Source organism: Phocoena sinus, chromosome 7 (assembly GCF_008692025.1).
Source record: "Phocoena sinus isolate mPhoSin1 chromosome 7, mPhoSin1.pri, whole genome shotgun sequence".
NCBI classification, from domain to species: domain Eukaryota; kingdom Metazoa; phylum Chordata; class Mammalia; order Artiodactyla; family Phocoenidae; genus Phocoena; species Phocoena sinus.
Window position 1 is genome coordinate 64,435,160 of NC_045769.1, and position 24,369 is coordinate 64,459,528.

General features: G+C 40.8%; 1 protein-coding gene across 3 annotated transcripts in view; it reads right to left on the minus strand.

Annotated features, from left to right (window-relative positions):
• Window positions 1-24,369, minus strand: part of CERS6 (ceramide synthase 6) — a 328,740-nt gene that overhangs the window by 206,593 nt on the left and 97,778 nt on the right. For all 3 annotated transcript variants that reach the window (XM_032636504.1, XM_032636505.1, XM_032636506.1), the window contains exon 3: window positions 20,267-20,397. In XM_032636504.1, the coding sequence (XP_032492395.1) occupies window positions 20,267-20,397 (131 nt within the window). The remainder of the gene's footprint in view (window positions 1-20,266; window positions 20,398-24,369) is intronic.

The window sequence follows — 24,369 nt, forward strand, 5'->3', positions numbered from 1 at the left end:
TCTAACGAATTCCTTACTTTTAAAGGGAGAAACTTAGATCGAAATCACTTAATGAGGATACAATGTACAAAGTATAAAGAGAAAAAAACAGGGGAAATGCTGCTTGCCTTTTTTCCTTTTTTCTCTTTTATTTATATGCAGATTTAGAAAACTGGCTGGCTGGCTATGGGCATATCTGGATGTGTTTCTCAAAAGTAAAAGCCTAAATGAAATAAAAATATCGAATGCATCAAATCATCCAAAGCTCAAGTGGAATCCACGTGGCAGCTTAAGAGTCTTCAGCATGTGGTACAGAATTTCTTAGGATAGAAGGAAGCTTGGAATGCAACGTCCTCCAATGTAACAAGAATTTACTACCTCAGCAGCTCACAGGACAATGAACTAAAAGATATAATAGTGCTTTATTAAGATGGGAACATTTTCCTTAAAGGTAACCGTATGCAAAACAGGCTCCGTGGGTCAGTTCTGTCCCCTCAGTATCTCCAAAGTTACAGACTGACTGAAGGACATAAGTGACTTGCCCTCCCTCCTCTAAACAGTAAATGTAGAAAGGATAATTAGTAAATGCTTATCGGTTGCCTTAGTCAACACTGCTGCTATAAAATACCATAGACTGCGTGGCTTACACAATAGACATTTATTTCTCACAGTTCTGGAGACTGGGAAGTCCAAGATCAAAGTGGCAGCAGATTCGGTTTTTGTTCAGGGCTCTCTCCGTGGCTTGCAGATGGCCACCATCTAGCTGTGTGCTCCCGTGACCTCTTTGTGTGAGCAGAGAGAGCGAGCTCCAGTGCCTCTTCCTCCTCTTATAAGGGCACTGATCCCATCATGCAGGTACCACCCCCATGACCGTTTCTAACCCTAAGGCCCTCACCTCCAGGTACCATCATATTAGGGGTTAGGGCTTCAACATATAAATTTTGGAGGGACACACACATTCGGTCCTTAACACTGGTTAATACCAGTTCCACAGTCTGGTCTGATAAATGCCTGCAGTGAAGCTGCACCACCAGATGCCTGAGCCAGGGCTCTAAGCCTCTGCTTTCTACCTAGCTGGCCACTTAAGTAGCCATTCACTGCACGGTGAAGGCGTGTCCCAGCCCAGCAGCTTTGGGCACTGAAGAGTGACCTCACTCTACTGACACTTCTTTCCTAGAAAAGGCAATCTATAATGCCCCACGCCCTCCCTGCCTGCCACCCCACACACAGATAAACATACTCCATCCAAAGAAATGAATCAATACACTTCCAGACAATTATTTCACACTTTCTCCTCTCTCTTCTCAAAATTCCAATACCTTGTCCTCCCTCTTTACTGTCTGCTGATTACCCCGTTTCCTATTTCACTAAGACGGTAGAAGTGATCTCTTGACTTCTCCCAATGGCTCAACAGGACTCTACCTGCCTGCATCCCGGCTCAGGTTCTCTGGCTTCCCTCCTAGCCACGCTCCTAATGAAGGCAACTGGTACGTGGGCACCGCATCCCTGCTCCCCCTGACTAGGCAGGGATACAGCTCTCGTCATCTCTCCCTCTCTCACATCATCCATTTCTCCCCCTCTGCTGGATCAGTCCCACTGGCTCACAAAATATGCTGTAATTTTTCCCTCCTTAAAAAAAGTCTTATTGTAAATAAACTGTACTTCAATTTACAAATCAACAAAAATTTAAAAAGAAAAGAAGTTTTAACCCCACATCCCTCCTTGAGTTACCACCCTCTTTCCCGGAACCACTCTTTTACAACAAACTCCTTGCAAGTTCCCCATATTCCATTTTCTCTCCTCCCATTTTCTCTTGAGCCTTCTTAGACTGAGGTTTCACCCCCGCCACTCCATCCAAACTCCTCTTGTCAAAGATACCAACGACTTTCATGACACCCATGACCAAATAAAATGGTCTCTTCTCCGTCCTCAACTTACATGACCCATCAGCCGTGTCTGACGTGGTTGGTCGCTAGCACCTTCTTCTTCCGGCTTTCTCCTGCTTACTCTCCCTCCTTCACCATCTCCTCTATTAGCTCCTTCCTAACGCCACTGTCTCTAACACGAGCACACCCCCAGGGCTCAGGCCTCAGACGCTTTCTCCTCTTATCCTCATTCTCCTTCTGATCTCCCAGTCTCTGGGCTGTAAATACCATCTATTATAATTCACTGACAGTTGCCATATTTATACCTGCAGACGTGTCCCTAACCTCCCTATTCATATACCCAGCGGCCTAGGACACCGCTCCAGCATGCACAAACTTGACACAACCAAAACTGAGACCCCAGCTTGCTCCTAGACCTGCTCCTCTCTCACTTTCCTCAACTCAGCAAATGGCAACTCCTGCCCTCGACCTGCTCGGGCCAAATTCTGCGGGACAACATTCAATCGCTCCCTTGCTCTCACATAACACAACCAATCTCTCGGCAAATTCTGTTTGGCCTCAAAATAAATCCAGATCTGAAACTTACATAGAAACAATACTAAAGCAACTAGGGCATAATATTAACAACTGTTGGATCTGGATAAAGTTTATACAGAATTTCTTAGACTAGTCTTAAAACTTTACTGTAAATTTAAAATTGTTACAAAATAGGAAAGTTAAAATGAAAGGGAAAGGTTTAAGAGACATAACAACTAAATATAATGAATGAATATTGATTAGTTTCTATCTAGAAAGAAACACAGATATAAAAGGCATGTCCGGGATGACAACTATGGAAATCTGAATATGAGCTATTAGTTTGGTATGATAATGGCGCCCTGTTTCTGTAGGAGAACATCCTTCTTTCCTGGAGATTCATGCTGAAGCACAAAGTCTCGTAACATCTGTAATTTACTTTGAAATGGTTTACCAAAAACGACATAGGTAAAGCAAATAAGTCAAAAATGTTGATGAATATATGAGTGTTGGCTAAATTTTCTCTTTTTTATGTTTGAAATTCTTCAAAATTAAAACTTTTTAAAACTTCCTAAACTCTTCTTACGACTTCCACTACTACTACATTGGTTCAAAGCCACAGAGAACTCTCCCTGGATGACTGCAGTAGCTTCTTCTACCTGGTCTCCCATGCATGCCCCTCTTATCTCCCCACAATCCATTCTGAACACATCAGCCAGTGTGATTAACATTAGAATGTTAATCAGACCACATCCCCACCATGAGTTCAAAACCCTCCAATGGGTGCTTTTGCAGAGTAAACACTACAGTCTTTCCAGGGATCTCAGGGCTCTGTACCAACTGGCCACCCCCTGGCCACCCCCTTACCTCACCTCCTACTTCTCTCTCCACCACATGCCCTCAGCCCCGTACACCCCTGACCTCACGTCGGCCAGGCACGCTCTTCCTCAGGGTACTTGCACCTGCACCCCCTCCACTCAAGAGGTCTCCTCACCTCTTAGGCCTTGGTCCAAATGCCACCTTCTCAACTGTGACTTCCTGACAACCCCTAAACGCTCATACCCACACACACTCCTGATCTTTCTTTCAGCTTAATTTTCCTCCAGAGTGCTCCAAGCCAACTGATATCCTATATATTTTATTTACTTGTCCATTGTTTCCTCTCCCAGTGAAATGTAAACTATGTCCCAAGCACTTCAGGACTGCTGGCATACAGTAGGTACTCAAAATGTATTTGGGCAATGCATGGAACAAAGACTTGGCAAATAATCCCTAGAAGGTTGTTAGCGCTAAAAATGTGTTCACGCGTGCTGAAAACATTTATTGGGCACCTTCTACGTGCAAGCACAGTCCACGTGCTGGGTATTCAAACAGGGGTAAGATGGACCTTTGCCCTAGAGGAGTTTATAGGTTAGCTGATAAAAACAGAAGAGCAATGGACTGTTATTGTTATTATTAAGGGGGTACACAAAAGTGGGAACTGTCGGGGCTACTAGGGGAAAAAGAGAATGGGAGTATGATGCCCCCCTCGTGGCCACACAGCTTATAACGATTTGCTTCCAGATCTGCTCTCACTAGACACTAAGCACAGTGCCTGCCATAAATTCCTCACTCACTAAATGCCCAGATTTGCTCAGTGAGGGTAAGTAAACAGAGTCTTGACGGATGAGCAGATATCTGTCAGGACAAGGAAAGGGAAAGGGCATCCTGTGTGTGGGGGGCGGCGGGGGTAACAGTATGAGCAAAGGTCAAGGGGCAGGAACCGGCACGGTACGTCTACCTAGCAGTACAATCCAAAGAGAGATGGATTTTTATAAATCCTCATGAAATTCTTAAGAAAAGCCAAAACTTGTTCAAGAAATGAGTCCACACAGAGGAGGTCCTTCTTTGCTTCAAGGGCAACTATAGTGCTGCTACTAATCATCATTAGTATGATAACAGCTAAAGTTTATTTAAGTGCTTGCAAATGTGAGTGCTTTATATGTCCAGAAAAACTCTAGGGCCTCATTTTAAATTTGAAGTACTATTTTGACCCATGTTAGGTTTCAAGACACTGACGCAGGGTGAGTCGGTAAGTAATAGAGACAGGCAGGTAGAATGGGCACCCTAGATCCTGATGTCTGCTTGGGCCCTGTGTGCCCTGACTTCTTCGCCAAAATATAAGCCTCCTGATTCCACCACAAGTGCCGTATCCTGCTGTTCTGGAAAAGTGAAGGACTTTGGTGCCAAATTTCATTTCACTTTAAAAGTCAGAAAGCCAGAAAACCATGTTCTCTCTCCAATCTCCAAGAAACTTTTCTTAAAAGGGAAGAAGTTTTTAATTATTATTATATATTACTATATATAATTTAAATGATTATAAAATAGAAATAAAGCCTAGATAAAACGCATATGGGACACTAAGGTATTACGCACACTTGGAGTAGTAGTATTTGACTAGGTAAGGGAATTCAATTCATTTTTGCCTGCCTTTAACACAGAGTAATTCAGATTGATCAAAAGTAATTACTTGGGCTTCCCTGGTGGCACAGTGGTTGAGAGTCCGCCTGCTGATGCAGGGGACACGGGTTCGTGCCCCGGTCCAGGAGGATCCCGCATGCCGTGGAGCGGCTGCGCCCGTGAGCCATGGCCGCTGAGCCTGCGCGTCCGGAGCCTGTGCTCCGCAACGGGAGAGGCCACAGCAGTGAGAGGCTCGCGTACGGCAAAAAATTTTTAAAAAGTAATTACTTTTCTTGAACTCTTACTATGTGTTAGGCATAGAAGCATAGAAATTATTTTAGGTACTAGGTACTTCATAGAAATTATTTTATTTAATCATTATGACAAGTCTGCCAAGTTTTTAAGATTATTAGCCTTTTTATAGATAGCGAAACTGAGGTTTAGAGAGTGAAGTAAAGAAACACTGTCATTTATCCACCAAGGAAAGAGGTCCTAATTTTCCAACTAACATCTGACACAGAACCCAGCATGTAGTAAATGCTCAAAAATGTTGACTGAACCACATAAGTATTGGGAAGAAACAGAAATAAGAATTTTAAACTCATGAAGCAAGAGAAGCTTTTAGACTTTAGTACACCAGAGGTTTGGCCAGGATTCATTTAAACCCTTCATAATTCAAGATAAAAACAATATTTTATTTTGAATTGATCAACTTTAAATGATACACACAGGTTCAAGTCCTACTTCAGAATTAGAATCAACAAGGATGGAAATCAGCTCCAATTGGACACATTTTCACAACTAAAATTAATAATGGGAGAGAAAATCACAGATGAGAACTACCATCTGAATGAATAACAGAAGAAAAAGAAGAGTGTCCTTTGAAAAGGACACGTAAAGAACAACTTTGGAGGAAATTCTGCATCTGGCAACTTCTTGACGTCTGTATGGACCTATCAACTAGTGTTACAGGTACAAATTTAAGACTCTCACACCTTATCTCACAAAATAGGGCACGTACCACTGAGAATTTCTTACTTGGTTTCCATTTTCCTGGAAACGGTATCCCAATCTCCAGGTCCTTGGGTTGGACCTGAGAAAAGCCGGAAAGCACTTCTGCAATGCCTGCCCCCTCCAGCCGGTCATCTATGCCTGTCCCCACCCTCCCACCCACAGAGAAGAAAGGGACACCTAAAAGAAAGCTCAGCGATGGCTGTGGATGAAAGCTGGTTTCCATTGATAGGAGCACCAAATAAGATCCAGCGTAAGTAATGAATCTGCAGACTTAATGACTCTCTCAGCAACCAGAACAATAATAACCACAGTGAGGCTTAGTGGTACACACTCCATTGCAGGAAGGTCTGGAAGGATCCCATTACAAGATGGTCACTTGTTATTCCATGGATATCACCAGATAAATATTGTTCCTCGGTATCCAAAGATTTAAATTCCATACATAATTCAATATTTTATATACTTCAATATTAATTCTGTCACTCAAATCCATCATAAAATGCATTCGCAAGATACTCTCTACATGGACCAATTCTTAGATTTGTTTATCTCAAATTTGGTTTGCTAACCCAAAAGTACCCATTATAACATGATGACTCAGTCCTGTCCCCAGGGAGTGCTATATACGCATGTAGCCCTTTGCTAAATTGTTGTGTCTTTTTCCCCTCTTACACTCTGAGTACCAGAGAACAGCAATTTTGTCCTCTTTACTTGTAAATCCCCCAGCACCTAGCCCCTGCCACATAAAGACCCTTTGTAACCATTGGGGAAACTGAAGTGAATTAAGTCCTGTGGGCATATGATTTTTTTCTGGATTTTCTGGGACAATCTAGGTTTCAAATATTCCCAAAAGCATACAAGCATGCTCACGCTTTCCTGACTGCATGTCCTGGTTTGTTTTGTTTTTTTTAATGTTGGACCCTGACTACAGAGTGCTGAGTTTATGACACACAGCCAGTTATCATGGGTCCCATACCCTGATTTTTTTCTGTAAAATATTACACAGTTGGTATACCCAATAGTGAGGTGATAATTGAACTTGGTTTTCTTTCTTTTTCCCTTAGATGTTTAATTTTTGCATGTTTGTGGCAGGACCGGGGTCGGGGGAGGAAAGGTCATCATGCCAATTCTATGCACTATATTATCCTCTTCAGAGGACCAGACAAAGGTTGGAAGGCAGACCACACAAGGAACACAGGAAGGTCCCTGCTCAAAATCATCTCTATTACGTATTTACCAATGAGAGATTTATGTTCAATGAGCAAGTTTTTTTTTTCCCAACAAAAAGATAAACAAAAGGGTTCAGTCTTAGTCATACATTGGTATGAGGCACTGCTAATAAAAGCCAATTCCATTCTTAAATGAGCCAAGTACTTAGCAAACATGGGATTTCTGTGAAGGAAGGTAAAGTGAGGACATTTTAGAAAAAGGTCAGATGGCCCTAGATGTGTAGAGAAGAAGGGGTGGGAAGAAATGCCCAGGGCCTCGGCTTGGCAATAGGGCTGCAGTCACCTCTTAAGCTCTTCCTTTCCTCTTCACCCTTCAAGCTGAAGTTCCCCAAACCCACCATACTCCTCAGGCGTTTTCCACTTCCTGAAGCAGGCTTTGGCACCCTCACTCTTGCTCTACCTGGCCAAAGTAATCACCCTCAAAAATTCAGCAGTGTCACCTCCTCCAGGAAGCCTTTCCTGCCCCCTTCTTCCCCAGCTCAATCTTCCCTAGGACTACAGGTACACCTTAGAGATACAGTGGGTTCCGTTCCAGACCACTGCAATAAAGGAAATATCACAATAAAGTGATTCAAATGAATTTCTGGCTTCCTAGAGCATATAAGTTATGTTTATGCTATACTATAGTCTATTAAGTGTGCAATAACATTATATCTTTAAAAATGTACATATCTTAGTTTACAAATACTATATTGCTAAAAAGAGCCAAAACACACTAGTAACATCAAAGATCACTGTTCACCATAACAAATATAATAATAATGAAAAGTTTGAAATTTTGTGAGAATTACCAAAATGTGACACATACATACAAAATGTGACAGGAAGTGAGCAAATGCTGTTGGAAAAATGATCCCAACAGACTAGCTCGACGTAGGGCTGCCACAAATCTTCAATTTGTAAAAAATACAGTATCTACGAAGCCCAATAATGCAAAGCCCAATAAAGCAATGTATGCCTATAGTGTATTTGAAAGACAACAAACTTGAGCTTCTTCTAATTAAACTTAGTCCTCTAGTCTCTAGAGGTTCAATCCAGCCACTGATCCAAATAATTTATTCTTTCAGTAGACATTTCCTGGGGTCTCACAAAACACCAGGCATGTGCTGAGCTGTGGGAATGAAAAGATGAAGAAGACAGTCCCGAAAGTCATGGTCTTGGTCAGTTTAGTAACAGAGAGAGATGCAAAGAGTGAAAATAACAAGTCTCCAAGTGCACTAGTACAGAATTACTAACAGTGCCAAGAGAAAGCAATGAAGTCTGGTCCCAGGCTTTCATAAACTGGAGGTGAAGAGGAAAGAGAAAAGAGGCTGTGATATGCAAATAAAACACCACAGTGCCCCCTTTCCATATTTGCTCTGGATGCGGTAACATATAATGTTCCTGAGCTTTCTCTAACATTGTGCAGTTGAAATAACACAAGCTCCTGGATTTAGGCAACGCTGGGTACAAATCCCAGCTCTGTGGCTTACTAGCTGTGTGAGCTCTATAGGTACTTTCTCTGGACGCATCTTTGCCTTAAACATTTTCGCTGCGTAACTAATTGGCCGTACGTAAGGCAAGGCAATTTGCTGTAAAAGATAAAATAACCGGTTGACAGTTGGTCTCATTTCTCCATGGATGCAGTACTCCCATTTTTATATCACATAAATCTTAGCCCTCATAATGGTCTACACAGTGGCACAGAGTTGAACCCGCATTTCCCATAGAACTCTGCAACAGCTATTGACAGACAGGTGACAATATGTCAAGAAATAAAACGATCCTGTTTTTCTTTCTTCTTAATGAAGGAAGAAATTTTAGCAAAAAAGAAAAAGTACAATGCTGAATGAGGAGACGAATCAATAAGGAAAAAACATTTATACTATGAACAAAAACTTCAAAGATAAGTGCTTAGGTACAACCCACAAAATAAAATCAGAAAGTCTTTTTATTTTTGTTATTCATTTAATTTTTTTTTTTTTTTTTTTTTTTATGCGTTACGCGGGCCTCTCACTGTTGTGGCCTCTCCCGTCGCGGAGGACAGGCTCCGGACGCGCAGGCTCAGCGGCCATGGCTCACGGGCCCAGCCGCTCCGCGGCATGTGGGATCCTCCCAGACCGGGGCACGAACCCGCGTCCCCTGCATCGGCAGGCGGACTCCCAACCACTGCGCCACCAGGGAAGCCCCATTTAATTTTTTATTCACTTTCACTATTACATCTTTGAAGGCAAAATTGCCTTATGGCTAATTAGTTACGTGGCAAAAATGCTTGTGGCAAAGATGTTTACAGCAAAGATGCTTATGGTGGAAATACGAGACATGAGCTGTATGGTGCTGGGTCGGTTACTCCACCCTTCCTTGCTTTGGTTTCTACATGGGTAAGAAAGGCTTTTAAGACCTAACATATGACAGATGGTGGTTGTGAGGGTTAAGTGTAAAGGCCCCATTACAGAATCCGGAATACAACATAACCTCGGTAAACAACCCTTTCCCCTCCCTGCTGGGGGTCTGGTTCTCCCACCAGCATTAGGTGTTCACTGTATCTGCAAGAAAACCTATTGTGATATAATCAGATATAAGATGAAAATATGCAATTTCATTACATCTGTGGCTAAATACACCGAGTACAGGCATTATCAGAACGCTGCAGAATTAATCGACATGGCCAAGGCTTGTATACTAACCTTTAATGCCAACTCTGCTGCTAACCTTGGCCTGGGTGTCAGTGCACCATGTGTGTGGCACGGCACAATTAACTTTCTACACAGTTGAGCCCTAGGCACACTATATAGCCTCCCATCAGTTGGCAACTGCTCTGAGACAGTATATAGGAAACATTTTTAAAAACCGGCCAAATTTAAAGTGATTTTTCTGAAATACTTTAATTCACTCAAATCATGCCAGCCCTACAGACACAGGCAGCAGCTCAACTTGCATTCAGAATGAAAATCATTGGCTTTAATCACCTTTAGCTAAGTTTTCCAATCTTATGGACAGCTCATTATGAATTTGGATTTGGGGAGGCCTGCAAATAAACCTTAAAGACTTGCTTCCCCCATAGTCACTTGGAATCTGTTCAAATCTTCCCAAAAGGGACATGGCTGGACCTCCTGTTGCTCTGTTCCAAGCGCCCACCGTTCCCACCACCACCACCTGACATACAACACAGTCACCCCTTACATTATTAGGTGCTATACTCAAACATCAGGAGTCATATGCCATGTCCCAACTTTTAAGACAATTACAGCCAAATTAGTAATGACAGAGGATTCTTTTAAACCTCCTGTCTGCCCCTGGCTAAGGAACGTGGCCACCATGAGCTAATCACAGAAGGGCGAAGAGCCAGGAGGAAACAGAAGGCAAGCGCCCCTGTAACAGCAGGAGGGGGTAGGTGAGTGCAAGGGATGGGGTAGGGTGGAAAGACAAAAGAGAACAAGAGAGAAAGAGAGGGCAAACCAGACTGGATTCCCAAGAGGAAGCCACAAAGCGCTTGCTTCTCAACAGTCTCAGCTACGGTTCTCCTGATGGCAAATTGAGATACAAGACCCAGAAAACCCCACGGCCAGGGCCATAAGGAAGAGGCCCTAGAAAGGAGTCACATCACTTACGTATTCCAGCTTATGGCTCCCTACCTAAGATAATGAACAACTTAACTAATAACAGAATCAACTGCCCCAAACAGCCCACATGAAAGGGAACCAGGCACTGACAGACCCTCTCGTTTAATCCCCAGAATGACCCCATAAATAGGAGTCATCTCCCCTTTACAGAAGAGGCATCTGGGAAAGTTAAAATATTCGCTAAGGGTAACGGAGCTTGAGCCAGGACATGAACCAGGTACATCTGATTTCCATCCTCAAATATGTTCAAGATCCATTGCCCCCTTACCCCTTCGCCTGCACTTAGGAAGTAACCAAGTATTACGTTTAACAGCAAACTCCTGTCCCCAGAAGCCACGCTGACCTCCTAAGGCTGCTCAGACTGCCCTGGCCCCAGCAGAGAGGGCTTTACCAAAGCCAGCAGTGAGGGGATCCAGCCTTATTCCTCCCACCCTCTTGGCAGAAACAAGCTGTGTCCTCCTCAGAATCACCTGGGCAAATTTTAAATCTCTGTGGTTCGAAGATATTCACTGTGTGTTCTGACATCTCTCATGTGGTGCTTCAAAAGCCTGGGCTTCCAGAGGCACAGCGGGCCTGGCTCCCTGCTGAAGTAGGACACCTTTTCTCAGCCACTTCTGTCACATCGCTACTCAGCAGCCAGCCAAAGGCTCCGATGCTCTGAACTCAGATAGAGGTTTGGCATCTTTTTTGTATGCTGACATCCCTGTGAGCCCACATGGATCCTGCCCCCTTGGGGTTCCACAGGATGAAAGAGTTTTGCTCTAAACTGAGAAGCTGCTCTCCTTGCATCTCCTTGGATTTCTCCTCTCAAACACCAGAGCCACCTCTGCTAGGGAATATGCAACGGCCAGTGCATGGTTGTGACAGGGTACAGTCCTCCCTTGGTAACCATGGAGGATTGGTTCCAGGACCCCCACGGGTACCAAAATCCTCAGATGCTCAAGTCCCTTTTACAAAATGGTACAGTACAGTCAGCCCTCTGTATTTGCGGGATCCACAGATCCACAGATACAGAGGGACAACCGTACTATTTGTTGCTTCTCCTGTCACATCAACTTGACTTAACAGACAATTCAATGATGTTGAAGGTAGCTAACATTCACCACCCCCTTACTATGTGCAAGACATCTCTCTAAACTCTTTATATACGTTAACTCATTTAGTCTTCACAATGGCCCTATGAGGCAGGCACTATTCATATGCCCGTTCTCCGAATAAAGAAACTGAAGCGTAGGGTGGTCAAACAACTCTCCCAAACATCCCACATACATCTTTATGTTAGAGAGGAGACTCAAACTCACACTACCTGGCTCCTAGAGTTCACTACACCATAATGCTGCTGTAAACCATATACTGAAACCATAAACATCTCCCAATATTATGTGAGCATAACATGAGCTTCATATTTGCTTACATGTGCTTTAATCTGCCAGAAACACTAGGTGAATGCAGAAAACTGTAATGAGTTGACCTAAGCAGTGCAGGAATACACAGAACACACACACACACACACACACACACACACACACACACCCCCCTCGACATCTCCAAGCTACTTCAATTCACACATGTTGTGAGACACATCCACCTGTGTTACAACTGTCCCTCCCATTTCAGATCATCCTCCTTCCACCCCCTCACAGCAACTTATGAGCTGTAACCCTTCCAACACTGTTTTGGACTGAACTGTATTCCCGCTAAATCCATATGTTGAAGCCCTAACCCCTAATGTGACTGTATTTGGAAATAGGCCTTTAAGGAAGTAACTAAGGTTAAATGAGGTCATAAGAGTGGCATCTTATTCCAGTATGACTGGTGTCCTTATAAGAAGAGGAAGGGACACCAAGGATGAATGTGCAAGAGGAAAGGCCATGTTACGACACAGGGAGAAGGGGACCACATGCAAACCAAGGAGAGAGGCCTCTGGAGAAATCAACTCTAACATTTTGATGATCTTGGACTTCCAGCCTCCAGAACTGTAAGAAATACATTTCTGTTGTGAGAGTCACCCAGTCTGTGGTATTTAGTTACGCAGCCCTAGCAAACTAATATACCAACACCAAATTACAAGCAGTCTTCAGATCCTTTTCGAGGTGTAAGTGCCATATTTATTACAGTCTTTATGTATTTCTTAACCATTTAACGTGTGTAGAACTGCGCTACCATTTTTATCAGGTTCCTACCTTTATTTAAAATGTGTCCCTGATGATGTTTCGAGTGTTGTGCCTCGACTCATTTTTCTCATAAGCCCTGTATTGTGCTGTTATGCTTTTTGGTGCAATTTTGCATAGCGTGGCAGTTTTTAGGAATGCATATGTCATGTTACAGCACAAGTGGCTGGACTGCCACTCAGGGGTAAATGATTTATAGATCCTGAAGATAAAGCATAAAACATCACGTTTCTACAGCCTTCTTCAGGCACCCTGAGGAGGCAGGTTCTATGAAAAGATCTCAAGAAGGGCAGGCACCAAGCTCAGATACATAGCATGTATGTGTATTTGTGTGGGTACATCTATAGAATACAATACCATATAAGTAAAAAAAGTTATTAAAGTATTTATATCTGGGTGGTAGGCTTTGGTGTGTTTTTTCCCCCAATTTTTTAATAAACATTACCTCTACATTTAAAAATTCTCTATAATCAAAGTTGATTGTAATGATTTTCATGATCCTGTTCCAAATCAGAAATAAATATCTTTTAACATAGACTAAACAACAATAAGAAATGGCATATAAATTCAAAAACTGGCAGACAAGCATTAAATAAGAACAGTAGGCCTTAATAAATTGTTATTCCTCCATATACTCTGTCCTTTTCATCACTAGCCATGTTGAATCAAATTACTGGAAAAATTACAGAGCCTTGAGAAATTGAGGATTTAAAGAAAACTGACCAGCAGTACCTCAGATACAGACACTAACCATGTTGAATAAAATTACTGGAAAAATTACAGAGCCTTGAGAAATTTAGGATTTAAAGAAAACTGACCAGCAGTACCTCAGATACAGACAGCTTGGCCAAAGCACGGCCTCTCTGATATTTTTAGCAAAAATCTGTTTTCCTTAATTAGCCAGTACACATGAATTAGAGGCCTAGCCATATGCCATCAAGGAATGTGAGAGGCTTGATCTAAATGGAAAACCTGAGTTCACTTTTCACAGATGGTAGGTGTGGAGCAGAAAGAGGGGAAAAGGTTTCAAAAGCTTACTCAAGGCAGAAGAGTAAAGGGTCTATAGTTCAATTCATCAATCTTCAAAATTTCTATAGTGAAAGTGATATTGTCTTAATAATACTAACAACTTCAAAGAGGGCCTGACTGAGCTAACAAAACAGCACAGCATCAAGGCACTGTGTCCCAGAAATATTAGATGGGCATACAGAACTGTTCTAGTGTTTCTATTATATAGTGACACTCTGAGCAATGGTGACTGTGCCTGGTACTATAAGACCATATTCTTTTTCTTGAAACTCTGACAGAACTGCTAATAGTATTGTAATCCTCAAGCAGGATTTAGCAAACTATGGCTGGCTGGCCACATCCAGCCTGCCATCTGTTTTCATATAGCCCATAAGTTAAAAACAGTTTTTAAACGGTTGAAAAAAATTTTTTTAAGAATAATGCTTCAGGACACATGAAAATGATAAGTTCAAACTTCAACATCCATAATTAAAGTTTTATTGGAGCCCAGCCCCATACGTTTGCTTTGTCTCTGGCTGTTTTTGTTGAGACAATAGCTGAGTTGTAATTGTGACAAGGTTCATGTGGCTGAAAATATTTCTTTTCTGGCCATTTACAGGAAAAGTTTGCTGCTCCCTGCTCCAAAGTTAAAACTGACCTCGATACAAGCCACAGATTTAAAACCATTTAAAATAGTCAAGAATAGTCTTGAACACCAAGACATTCACGGGCTCGACCAAATTTGAACAATAACTAGATGTGTAACTACATACCTTAAAAGTTGTTCATAGATCAAAGGACTGTTGTGTATTAATGGGAAATAATCACCATCACAACAGTAACAAAAGAACTCAGTCCTGTACTTTTCAAGAACTAAGAGGTTGTCCTTCAATTTTATGATTCATTTTTTCCAGACTCAGGATCAGCATCAATGAGTTGCTTATCATATATCCCAGTACTAAAAAAATGAAGATGCCATTTCTCTAGAAGATAAGACAATACTTTCTTATTCTCCCCTTCAAAAACTACATCGATCTTCAGGAGAACTTTGGTGGTAAACTTTATAAATGACGTCATGATCTGATGGAAAAAAATAATCAAAGCTGAATTTTCTCTTTGGCAAAATTTCACCCATCATCAGACTGTAGAATACATGGAAGATTCTAAAACAGTTTACAATAATTCAGTTGGGTTTTTTTTGCAAACAGGTGGCGAGGTTTTAAAAACTTGTTGAATATATTCACCACACAATTTCCTGAGATCAAAGACCTAAACAGCCCTATTCCCTCTCCCCACTCCCATCAATTATTAGGCTCCACTTTCTTACTGAGGTCATAAGACAGCATTGCTGACTTGTCCAAGTAAAACTGCTACCAAATAAAAATAGTGACTGAGTTGGTGGCATGAGGGTAACTAGTTAAGCCACTCTTTCCTCTTTGCTGAGTTATCCTTACTTCAGTGGAATCACAAATTAAGAATGTCACAGAGGGGCTCCTTTGCAGAAATAAAGTCACAATTCCAAAAGGGTCCCAGATTTCGGTCAATCTGCTGCCACTGAACAGAGCATCCAACTATGGCAGCATGTGGGGTAGTTTTAATCAGCATCAACTCTAAAATGGAATTCCTAAAGAGAAGACAATCTTGGGCCCTCATCTTACAATAAGAGTCCACATGGAGCAAACTGCAACCCAAATAAATTACAGTTGACCCTTGAATGACATGGGTTTGAACTGCGCAGGTCCACTTTCATGCAGAATTTTTTTCAACAGCAAATACTAAAGTACTGCCCTATCCAAGGTTGGGTGTATCTGCAAATACAGAACCATGGATGCAGAAGAACCACAGATATGGAGGACAAAAGGAAAATCACACAAGGATTTTCTACTGTTTGGAGGGTCGGCCCCTGACCCCTGCTGCTGTTCAGAGGTCGACTGTAGTACCAATCTGTGGAGTGTGAATACTCCTTGCCCTATACTTTCAGGTTAACAGATGAGAGATTTATCTGTCCAGTCAATTGGAGACTGATCAAATGAAAGCCATATATAATATGTACTCCTGATGCGTGCTATTAAATGTACTGCACAATATTCAAAGATGATGAGTACAGGTGCCCTCAATGAGAGAGAAGCCACTTATTCTGAAAACTTTATTTTTTATTGAAAATATTATTTATTTTTATATTATCTTGATGCAGTTGTTGGAGGAGTAAAGCCAAGCTTTAGTAGCGTCAAACTGTGATCCCCCAGCTAAATGGCTCCCACTTAGAACCAGTTTCTCCTAAAATGTCTCACATGCTATCTCTTTTTTACAAATCCTTCACTCCCTCTTGAAAATCTCTATTTCAGTTGCCAATAAGGATTTAAATGCTTCTGGAAGAAACATTCATCAAAACTAACACAGCTGTTGATGACTGACATCAGGCATGAAGGAAAAAAAAAAATCACATCCATGTTTCAACACACTACTTGCTGAACAATTTCTACTTGGTCCATTTGTATTAAATGGGTGTGCCAAAAATTGGACACGCCAGCAGATGGCTACCAGCACTGTTTGGCATGCCTACTGGTGCTGTTCTACACTGCCAAAAGACGAACTACAACTCCCCTGAAGGGATTCTATAGTTTCTAAAATAGTAACTTATGTAACAGAAAAACTATAGAATCTTTTCATCTGGGCTCTAGATCTACAGCCCCAGATTTGTGCTGTCCTCCTTTCTAATTTGATTTTTAGTACTTCTGAACAGCAGTCATCTCCTTTCAGAGATTAGTGGTTCTTTTTTTTTTTTTTTGAATTGGTTTATTTAAATTTTACAGAAACCTGATTAGAGTTAAGTATGTAATTATAAGTCCAGTAACAATTCTACAAAAATGCACATACAATGCCAGAATTTCTTAAAAGTAACTAATATCATATTCTTGTTTTGCATTAAACATGTAAGACATGTCATATATTCCTTATGACAGATTAGTGCTTCTTAACCAGGCATGTGTTATCATATGTATTCAGGGTATTCCTTCCAAGGTAGGTATGTCCAGACCCCGCTTGGGTCACCACACTGGATCAGACATCACGGGGTGGAGCTTAGGCATGTGCATTTTGAAAAGCACACCAGATGGTTGTAAAGGGCATCCCTGGTTAAAAACAACTTTTCCAGATCGTTTTTTACACTGACAAGCAAATAACTATGACATAAATAACTAGACCAATATAATTCTGCTTAATTCCTCAGGGTGTTGTCTAAATGTTCTCCTTTGCCATCTTAGAGTTGTAGAAAAATCATTAAGTTTTTTTTAATTTTATTTATTTGTTTTAGGCTGAGTTGGGTCTTTGTGGCTGGGCGCGGGCTTTCTTTAGTTCCGTCAAGCGGGGGCTACTCTTCATTGCGGTGCACGGGCTTCTCCCTGTGGTGGCTTCTCTTGTTGAGGAGCACAGGCTCTAGGCGCATGGGCTTCAGTAGTTGTGGCACACGGGCTCAGTAGTTGTGGCTCACGGGCTCTAGAGCACAGGCTCAGTAGTTGTGGTGCACTAGTTGTGGGCTTAGTTGCTCCACGGCACGTGGGATCTTCCCGGAGCAGGGAACGAACCTGTGTCCCCTGCATTGGCAGGCAGATTCTTAATCACTGCGCCACCAGGGAAGCCCCAAATCATTAAGTTTTAAAGCAACAGATCATGGAGACAGTAGTATTTTAGGAAAATAATTTTTTTTTGTAGCAAATAAAATATCTATGAGTATGAGATAAAGAAGAGACCTGGGAGAGCAATTAGGATCGGGGCCATAGCAGTTGGCTTTACAAAGAACTAATGGAAGTCAGTGGCTAATTGGGTTGAGTTTCCAGCTGTAACAGAATAGAGGCATAAAAATAGGAGAAAAAGGGAAGTCAGGAGTAGAAGCAAATCAGAGTTGCCTGGGGGAGACAGCAGAATGATGGCTCAAAAGAAACCTCTGCACTGGACACATGGCTTTGGAAGTTGGTGAGAGGAGAGAACTTCTACAGAGAGGGTGGAAGATAGGATGAGGAAAACAAAGGGTTAAGCTGGAGAAGTAGCCCATTAAAGACCCAGGGAAAATGTAGAATAAACCATGCAAACAAAGAAAGGCAAGAGTAAAACCTAGTGGCAACTCAGAAGCCAAGGAGGAAAAGAGTTTCAAAACAAAGTTCATGGGGCTCCCCCGGTGGTGCAGTGGTTAAGAATCTGCCTGCCAATGCAGGGAACACAGGTTCAAGCCCTGGTCCGGGAAGATCCCACATGCTGCAGAGGAACTAAGCCCGTGTGCCACAACTACTGAGCCTGCACTCTAGAGCCCGTGAGCCACAACTATTGAAGCCCGCGTGCCTAGAGCCCGTGCTCCACAACAAGAGAAGCCACGGCAGCGAGAAGCCCGCCCACCGCAACAAAGAGTAGCCCCCGCTCGCCACAGCTAGAGAAAGCCCGTGCCCAGCAACAAAGACCCAACACAGCCAAAAATAAATAAATAAATAAATTTATTAACCAAAAAAACAAAGTTCATCAACATAGTCTTCTGAAACAGAGAGGTCAAGGTCACCGGTATGGACTCAAGTTCTAGTCCCAGGAACCCTGCTGTGTGCCCTAGCACACAGCTGATCTTTCTCCTTTAATCTCTACTGCCTGTCCATACCAGCCGTACAGCACACATATACGTTTAGTTTTTTAAATCTATCATGGAATTTAAGAACTAAAATATCTACACATATGCAGATATTCTGTCACATCTCATACAAAGCTTCTTGAGGGAAAAAATCGCAATCGATACTTTATACACCGTCCACCCGCACTGTGCCTTCACATCACCATGCCTCCAGCTATCATTAGAAATAGTTTTAACTAAGTATTAACTATGACCATCCTGGTGATTGTGGTATGCAGATAAAGACCAGCTAAATTCAGGGAGAAGACACATACACCAGTACAGTGTCAAGCCTTGCTATTCAAAGTGTGGTCAATGGACCAGTGGCATCACCTGGGAACTTGTTAAAAATGCAATTTCAGCTGCTATATCAGACCAACTGAATCAGAATCTGAATTTTAACAAGATCCAGGTGACCGACTCCTATGCATACTGGCCTAGAAACTGGTGTCAACTCAGTACAGTACGCGAAGGGAGAGCACTGAGTTACCAAAGAAGTTAGTTAGAGGAGGGGAAGATGGCACATGAGTTTCAGCGCACGGGCATGTGCTTAGATGCTACTTCGTCTGCTCAGACCTGCAGCTCAGCGTTGGAGCCCAGGCCCTTTGCATATGTGGCACAACCAGGCCAGGAAACAATTCCGGCTTTTGATCAGGAACCCAGATGCATAAATCCTTCTTCCATTAACTGCCCCTAAGTTCATTATAGGAAGAGCTTATGCAGATTCTATCTGCTAGGTTGTTTTTCCAGGCTTTATAAATATTCTGACCTCCTGAAGACCCTGTTTACGCTCCCCATACTTATCCAACCCTAGGATTTATGATATTATTCTGCGTCTCATTCGTTTCTCCCATAAAATTAGGTTCCCCTCTAGGCTTTAGATTGCAATTGCTAAAATACTTTTTCAGAATAATTGAAAGCTAAACCTGAAAATGCAACTTTAACCCCAAATGGAAAGAGCTACACTGAGAGCATTGTTGTTCAAGTGACCAGGTGTCAGGGGAAAGTTCCCAAAGGAAAGAACCATTAGACAAAGGCACAGTCATATCTAAAAGGATGAAGACCAAACGGAGCAACAAGTCTCAAAGCAGAATCTTCCCTTCGTTGGGGATGCACTCGATGCTTCAATATTTCTTTCTCTAACTTTCCTACAGATATATGTATTGAGTGTCACTATTTCAAAATATCTCTGTGCTCAAAGAGTTCTCTGTGGGTCTTTTATTATTTATAACAGCTTTATTGACTTATAATTTACACACCATGAAGTTCACATTTCAGAAATGGAAGAGACTTTCATTCCATCCCCCACTTCAAGCAATGCTTCATTAAACTCACCCAGGAATATAATACAGCCATTTCTTAAAACTCCAGAAAGACAGGCCATCATCATGACCCTCCGATAATATATTCTAGTATCTCAGCTTTTATCAGTGGAAAGAACATCTTGACTAATCCCCCTCTATTAAAATGCAAACTATAAAAGTAATGGCATATGTTAAAGGTGGCTGATTGAAAATGCCACGGTAGACCCTTGTAATCTGACTGCTGTGTTGAAACTCCACTAGGAAGCAAACCTTGTTTACTGCATCCAAAGTGGAAATCGCAAATTCCAACAAACTACTACCCCCCAGTTTTTCATGGGCTACTTTCTTCCACCAGATGGCATGCTTTTGGGGGGCTGCTGGAGCCTGCACTGAGCTGTTATTTTTCACCTCAGGGATGGGATGAGTAAGTTAGGCAGGTTTTTCTTTCAAAAAGAAAAACAGCAACTCACATGCTCTCACAGAACCTCTTCAGTGTGCTTGGCTTCTCCTGGTTGCGTCTTTGTCGGAACCAGCGTTGAATGCTGCGAACATCCCAGTCCAGCTGCTTGGAGAGGCCCTCCAATCTCTTTTCATCAGGATGCTATGAAACAAGGTACCAGGAAAATCATTTTCATCTTCACCATGAACAGATCTGCCCTTGTCTATATTGGAGATATTTGTTTTTCCTGTATTTTCTATCTGCTACTGAGATTTCTATATTGACCACTGAGGACCGAGGCCTTCCATCAGCAGCGTGAACGTAAACAACCACTTAGGACAAGAGAAGTGACTCATCATGAAACAACACTGAAAAACATGAATCTCACTCTAATGCTGGTACTTCTTACAGCAACAAAGGTTCGATGGAACAGTCAGCTGGCCGAGTTAGCTCCACCAGCCTTCAAGGAAAGGAGTTAGGTGAAGGTGAATTTGCAAAAAGACATCACTCAAATATTTCACTTTCTAATGAAAAAATGCTGTACCCATTATCACATATCAGGATAACGCAGGACAGAAAAAAAGCATGGAATAATCCCCAAATACCTCACCTTAGACTAAGGTATCAATTCCACTTACAAAGCATGTTTTCTCTTCAGTCTCCCTGGTTCTTCACACATTTCTCTTCTATTCCTTTCTTGGTCAGTCTTTTGACCAGAACTCCATCAAACTTTTTACAATGACTACGCATTACTTGAAGATGCAAGCTTGGTAAAGTAGAAAGAGAAACTATCGATATTTACGCCTGCCATATGATGACATTACTCTGTCTCTCGCTCTCATTTCTATAACATTAGGAGATGACAGACATAGGTTCAACTCCTTGTTCCAATGAATTCTCTGAGCCTCAGTTTCCTTACCTGTTCCAAAGAAGCCTATTTATCCACCTAAACGGTGGAATGTAAAAATGTATGTAAATCTCAGTACATGTTAGTTCTGTCCCTCCTCTCTCTTCGGTGTCTTAGAAAGCATCCCGCCAACAATTACATGAGGGCGACCTGCCGTACAACAAAACTAAACGGAGTTAGTTCTACTCCTTTATTTATTCTACCTTTGCTTTACAATTAAGGAGATGTTGATAATAATCAGAGGACAGAACCAAAAATGGGGTAGGGAAGGCAGGCCAAGCAGTTGTCGAGTCATAAGGGCGGAATGCACATGTGACTCCTTTTTAAAGCCTCTCAAGAAATTCAGTGTCAGACACACAGGAAACACAGCAAATGGCCTTAATTTCATGACCGAGGTTATAAAATGTGCTGAGCTTGTGTCTGTAAAAGTTATTTGCGAACTTTCAGTGTGGCGTGTACTTTGAGGTGTTTTTCTTAGAAGTCACGACACCGTCTACACTCTCCTTCCGTGTCTCTCAATTAAAAATATGGAAGAGAGAAAATGCACAGCCTACACTATACCTTGGCTATACCATTTTCTTAAAGGAATTCATTTTTAATTTTCATTCATTTTCTAAGTCTATTCAATAGGTAAAGCATTCACATGGTTCACAAAATAAAAATTATCCCCAATTTCACCTTCCACTTTGTTCCTGTTCTCTCAGTTCCTACTCTCCCCTTCCTACCAGGTAACAGGCTATTCAATCTATTTCTTTCCAAAGTTATCTTACCAAATATAAACAAATTTGAATGTGCATTCTTATGTCTCCCCACCACCACCTTCACACAAATGGTTCTATTATTCTGGACTTTGGTTTTTTCACTTTACAATGTATCTTGGAACATTTCCACATCAAAATATTGGGAACGTCCTCCTTCTTTTGTAGAACCATTAAGGATATGCCATGATTTACTTATCCACTCCACTATTAATGCACACTTAGGTAGCTTCCAAACTTCTACTACTACAAACAATGCTGCAATAAATAACCTTATCATGAGTTATTTTATACACATATAGAGAGAGATAAGTTCCTATAAGTGAACATTGGAGATGAAAGGGTCCATGCATTTGCAATTTTTTTAGATATTGAAAAATTACTGTCACCAATGATTTTACCAATTCATACTCTCACAAGCAAGAGTACCCATTTCCCAAAGCCTCATCAACAGAGTATGTTATTGGATTTTTCCATTTTTTTCTAGCCTGATATATAAAAAGTAGTATCTCAGTATATCTTTAATTTGATTTCCTCTTCTTATGAAAGAAGGATATTTTCTTGTGTTTTAAAACCATCTGTATTTCCTCTTTAGAACAGTTTTTTCATATCTACTGCCCATATTTTTCTTGATCTGCTAGTAATTCGTTTATTGATTTGTAGAAGTTCTTCAGTTATTAGAGTGATCAAACCTATATCTGTACCATAAACTGCATAGTATGTACTAATGTGTCACTTGAGTTTTAGAATTAGCTTACGGTGCATTTTGCTTGTGTTTTTTACTTGCAGAAGTTTTTTTAAATCATGTTTGAATTTATCAATCTTTTCTGTTATACCTTCTGTATTTGTGGTCATAAGTAGAAAAGCATTCCCTACTCGGAAAATCCAAGAAATTCTCCTACATTTACAGCTTTGATTCTAATACATTTACAGTTTTGATTCTTACATTCAATCTTTAGTACATTTGGAATATATCCTGGTATACAGTGGGAGGTATGAATCTAATTTTAATTCTTTCCAAATGGCTACCCAGATAGGCCAGTACCATCATTCATGTTTTCTCCATGAGAAATCAAATCTATTCTCCCACCGTTCTATTATTCATGTGCCAGTACATATGGTCAGGTTACTCAGAAATCCTTCTTTATTTTTCTATATTAACTTTAGAATTAGCTTGTCTAGTTTCAAAATAAACGGGAAAACAAGAAAACCTGTCGGTATTTATAATGAGATTATACCAAGTTCTTATACTAGCATAGGGTGACTTGATATCTTTAACTGAATTTGTCTTTTGTGTCCTTCATAATGTTTGAAAATTTTCCTCACATACCTTGCACATCCTTGTTACACTGATTCCTAGGGATATCATCTTTTTTGGTTTCTATTATAATTAAGAAATTTTCTTATATCTTCTAACTGCTTTTTGTATGTGTGTATGGTAACTAATTTTGTGCTAACATTTTGTAATGTTTATGGTAGTTTTTCACTTGATTCCCTTAATTTTCCAGGTATACAGTCATGTAATAGGATATTACTAGAATGTAAGCTCTGTAAACAAAGGAACTTTTTTGTATCTTTTTTCACCAGTACCTAGAATATAGTTGGGACTTAATAAATACCTCTCGAATGCATGACTAAATTGTCACATAGCATAGTTTTACCTCCTCCTTTCTAATTTTTATGCCTTTATTTTCCTTTTATCTATTTGTTAATGAAATGTAAAACTTAGCACAATGTATAACAGTGTTTATAAGCATCCCTATCTGTTCCAGACTTTAGTAGGAATATCACAATGTATTTCTCATTAAGAGGCCAGATTTGGAGCCGATATACAAGTATATTTATCATGTAAATGAAACCACCTATCCCTAGTTAGATTGTTTTATTTTAATCAAAATGATGTTAGATTTCAGAATCCATGGAGGTGATCATCTACTTTTTTTCTTTATGTCAATTAACATGGTGAATTACAAAAACAGATGTTTTTAATATTGAATACAGGGAAGGCCTTGCATTCCTAGAATAAGTCGTACTTGGTGATGATGATTAATTCTTTTAATATGCTGCAAAGTTCAGTTTGTGATTTTTTTATTTGGGACTTTTCATCAATATTAATAATCACAATTGGTCTCTAGTCTTATTTTTTAGTGAGATACTTATCAGACTTTGAGATTACATAAAAATAGAATCAATGATTTTCTTAATTTTCTATACTTCGGTATAGTTTAAAATAGCATTTTATTATCTGCTCTTTAAGAGTGTTAGAATTTTCTTGTGATAACACACATATGTAGTTGGTAAATTATATTTTCCTAGAATAATTTTCATTTTATCCAAGTGTTTATATTTTATTTGCCATGTTAATAGTAATATATCCTTTTTATTTTCCTCAATTTATGTGATTGTTGATTATGTTGTTTATTGCTATGTTGTTAACTTGTGCTTTGTTTTTTGATTGGGTTAGCTGAC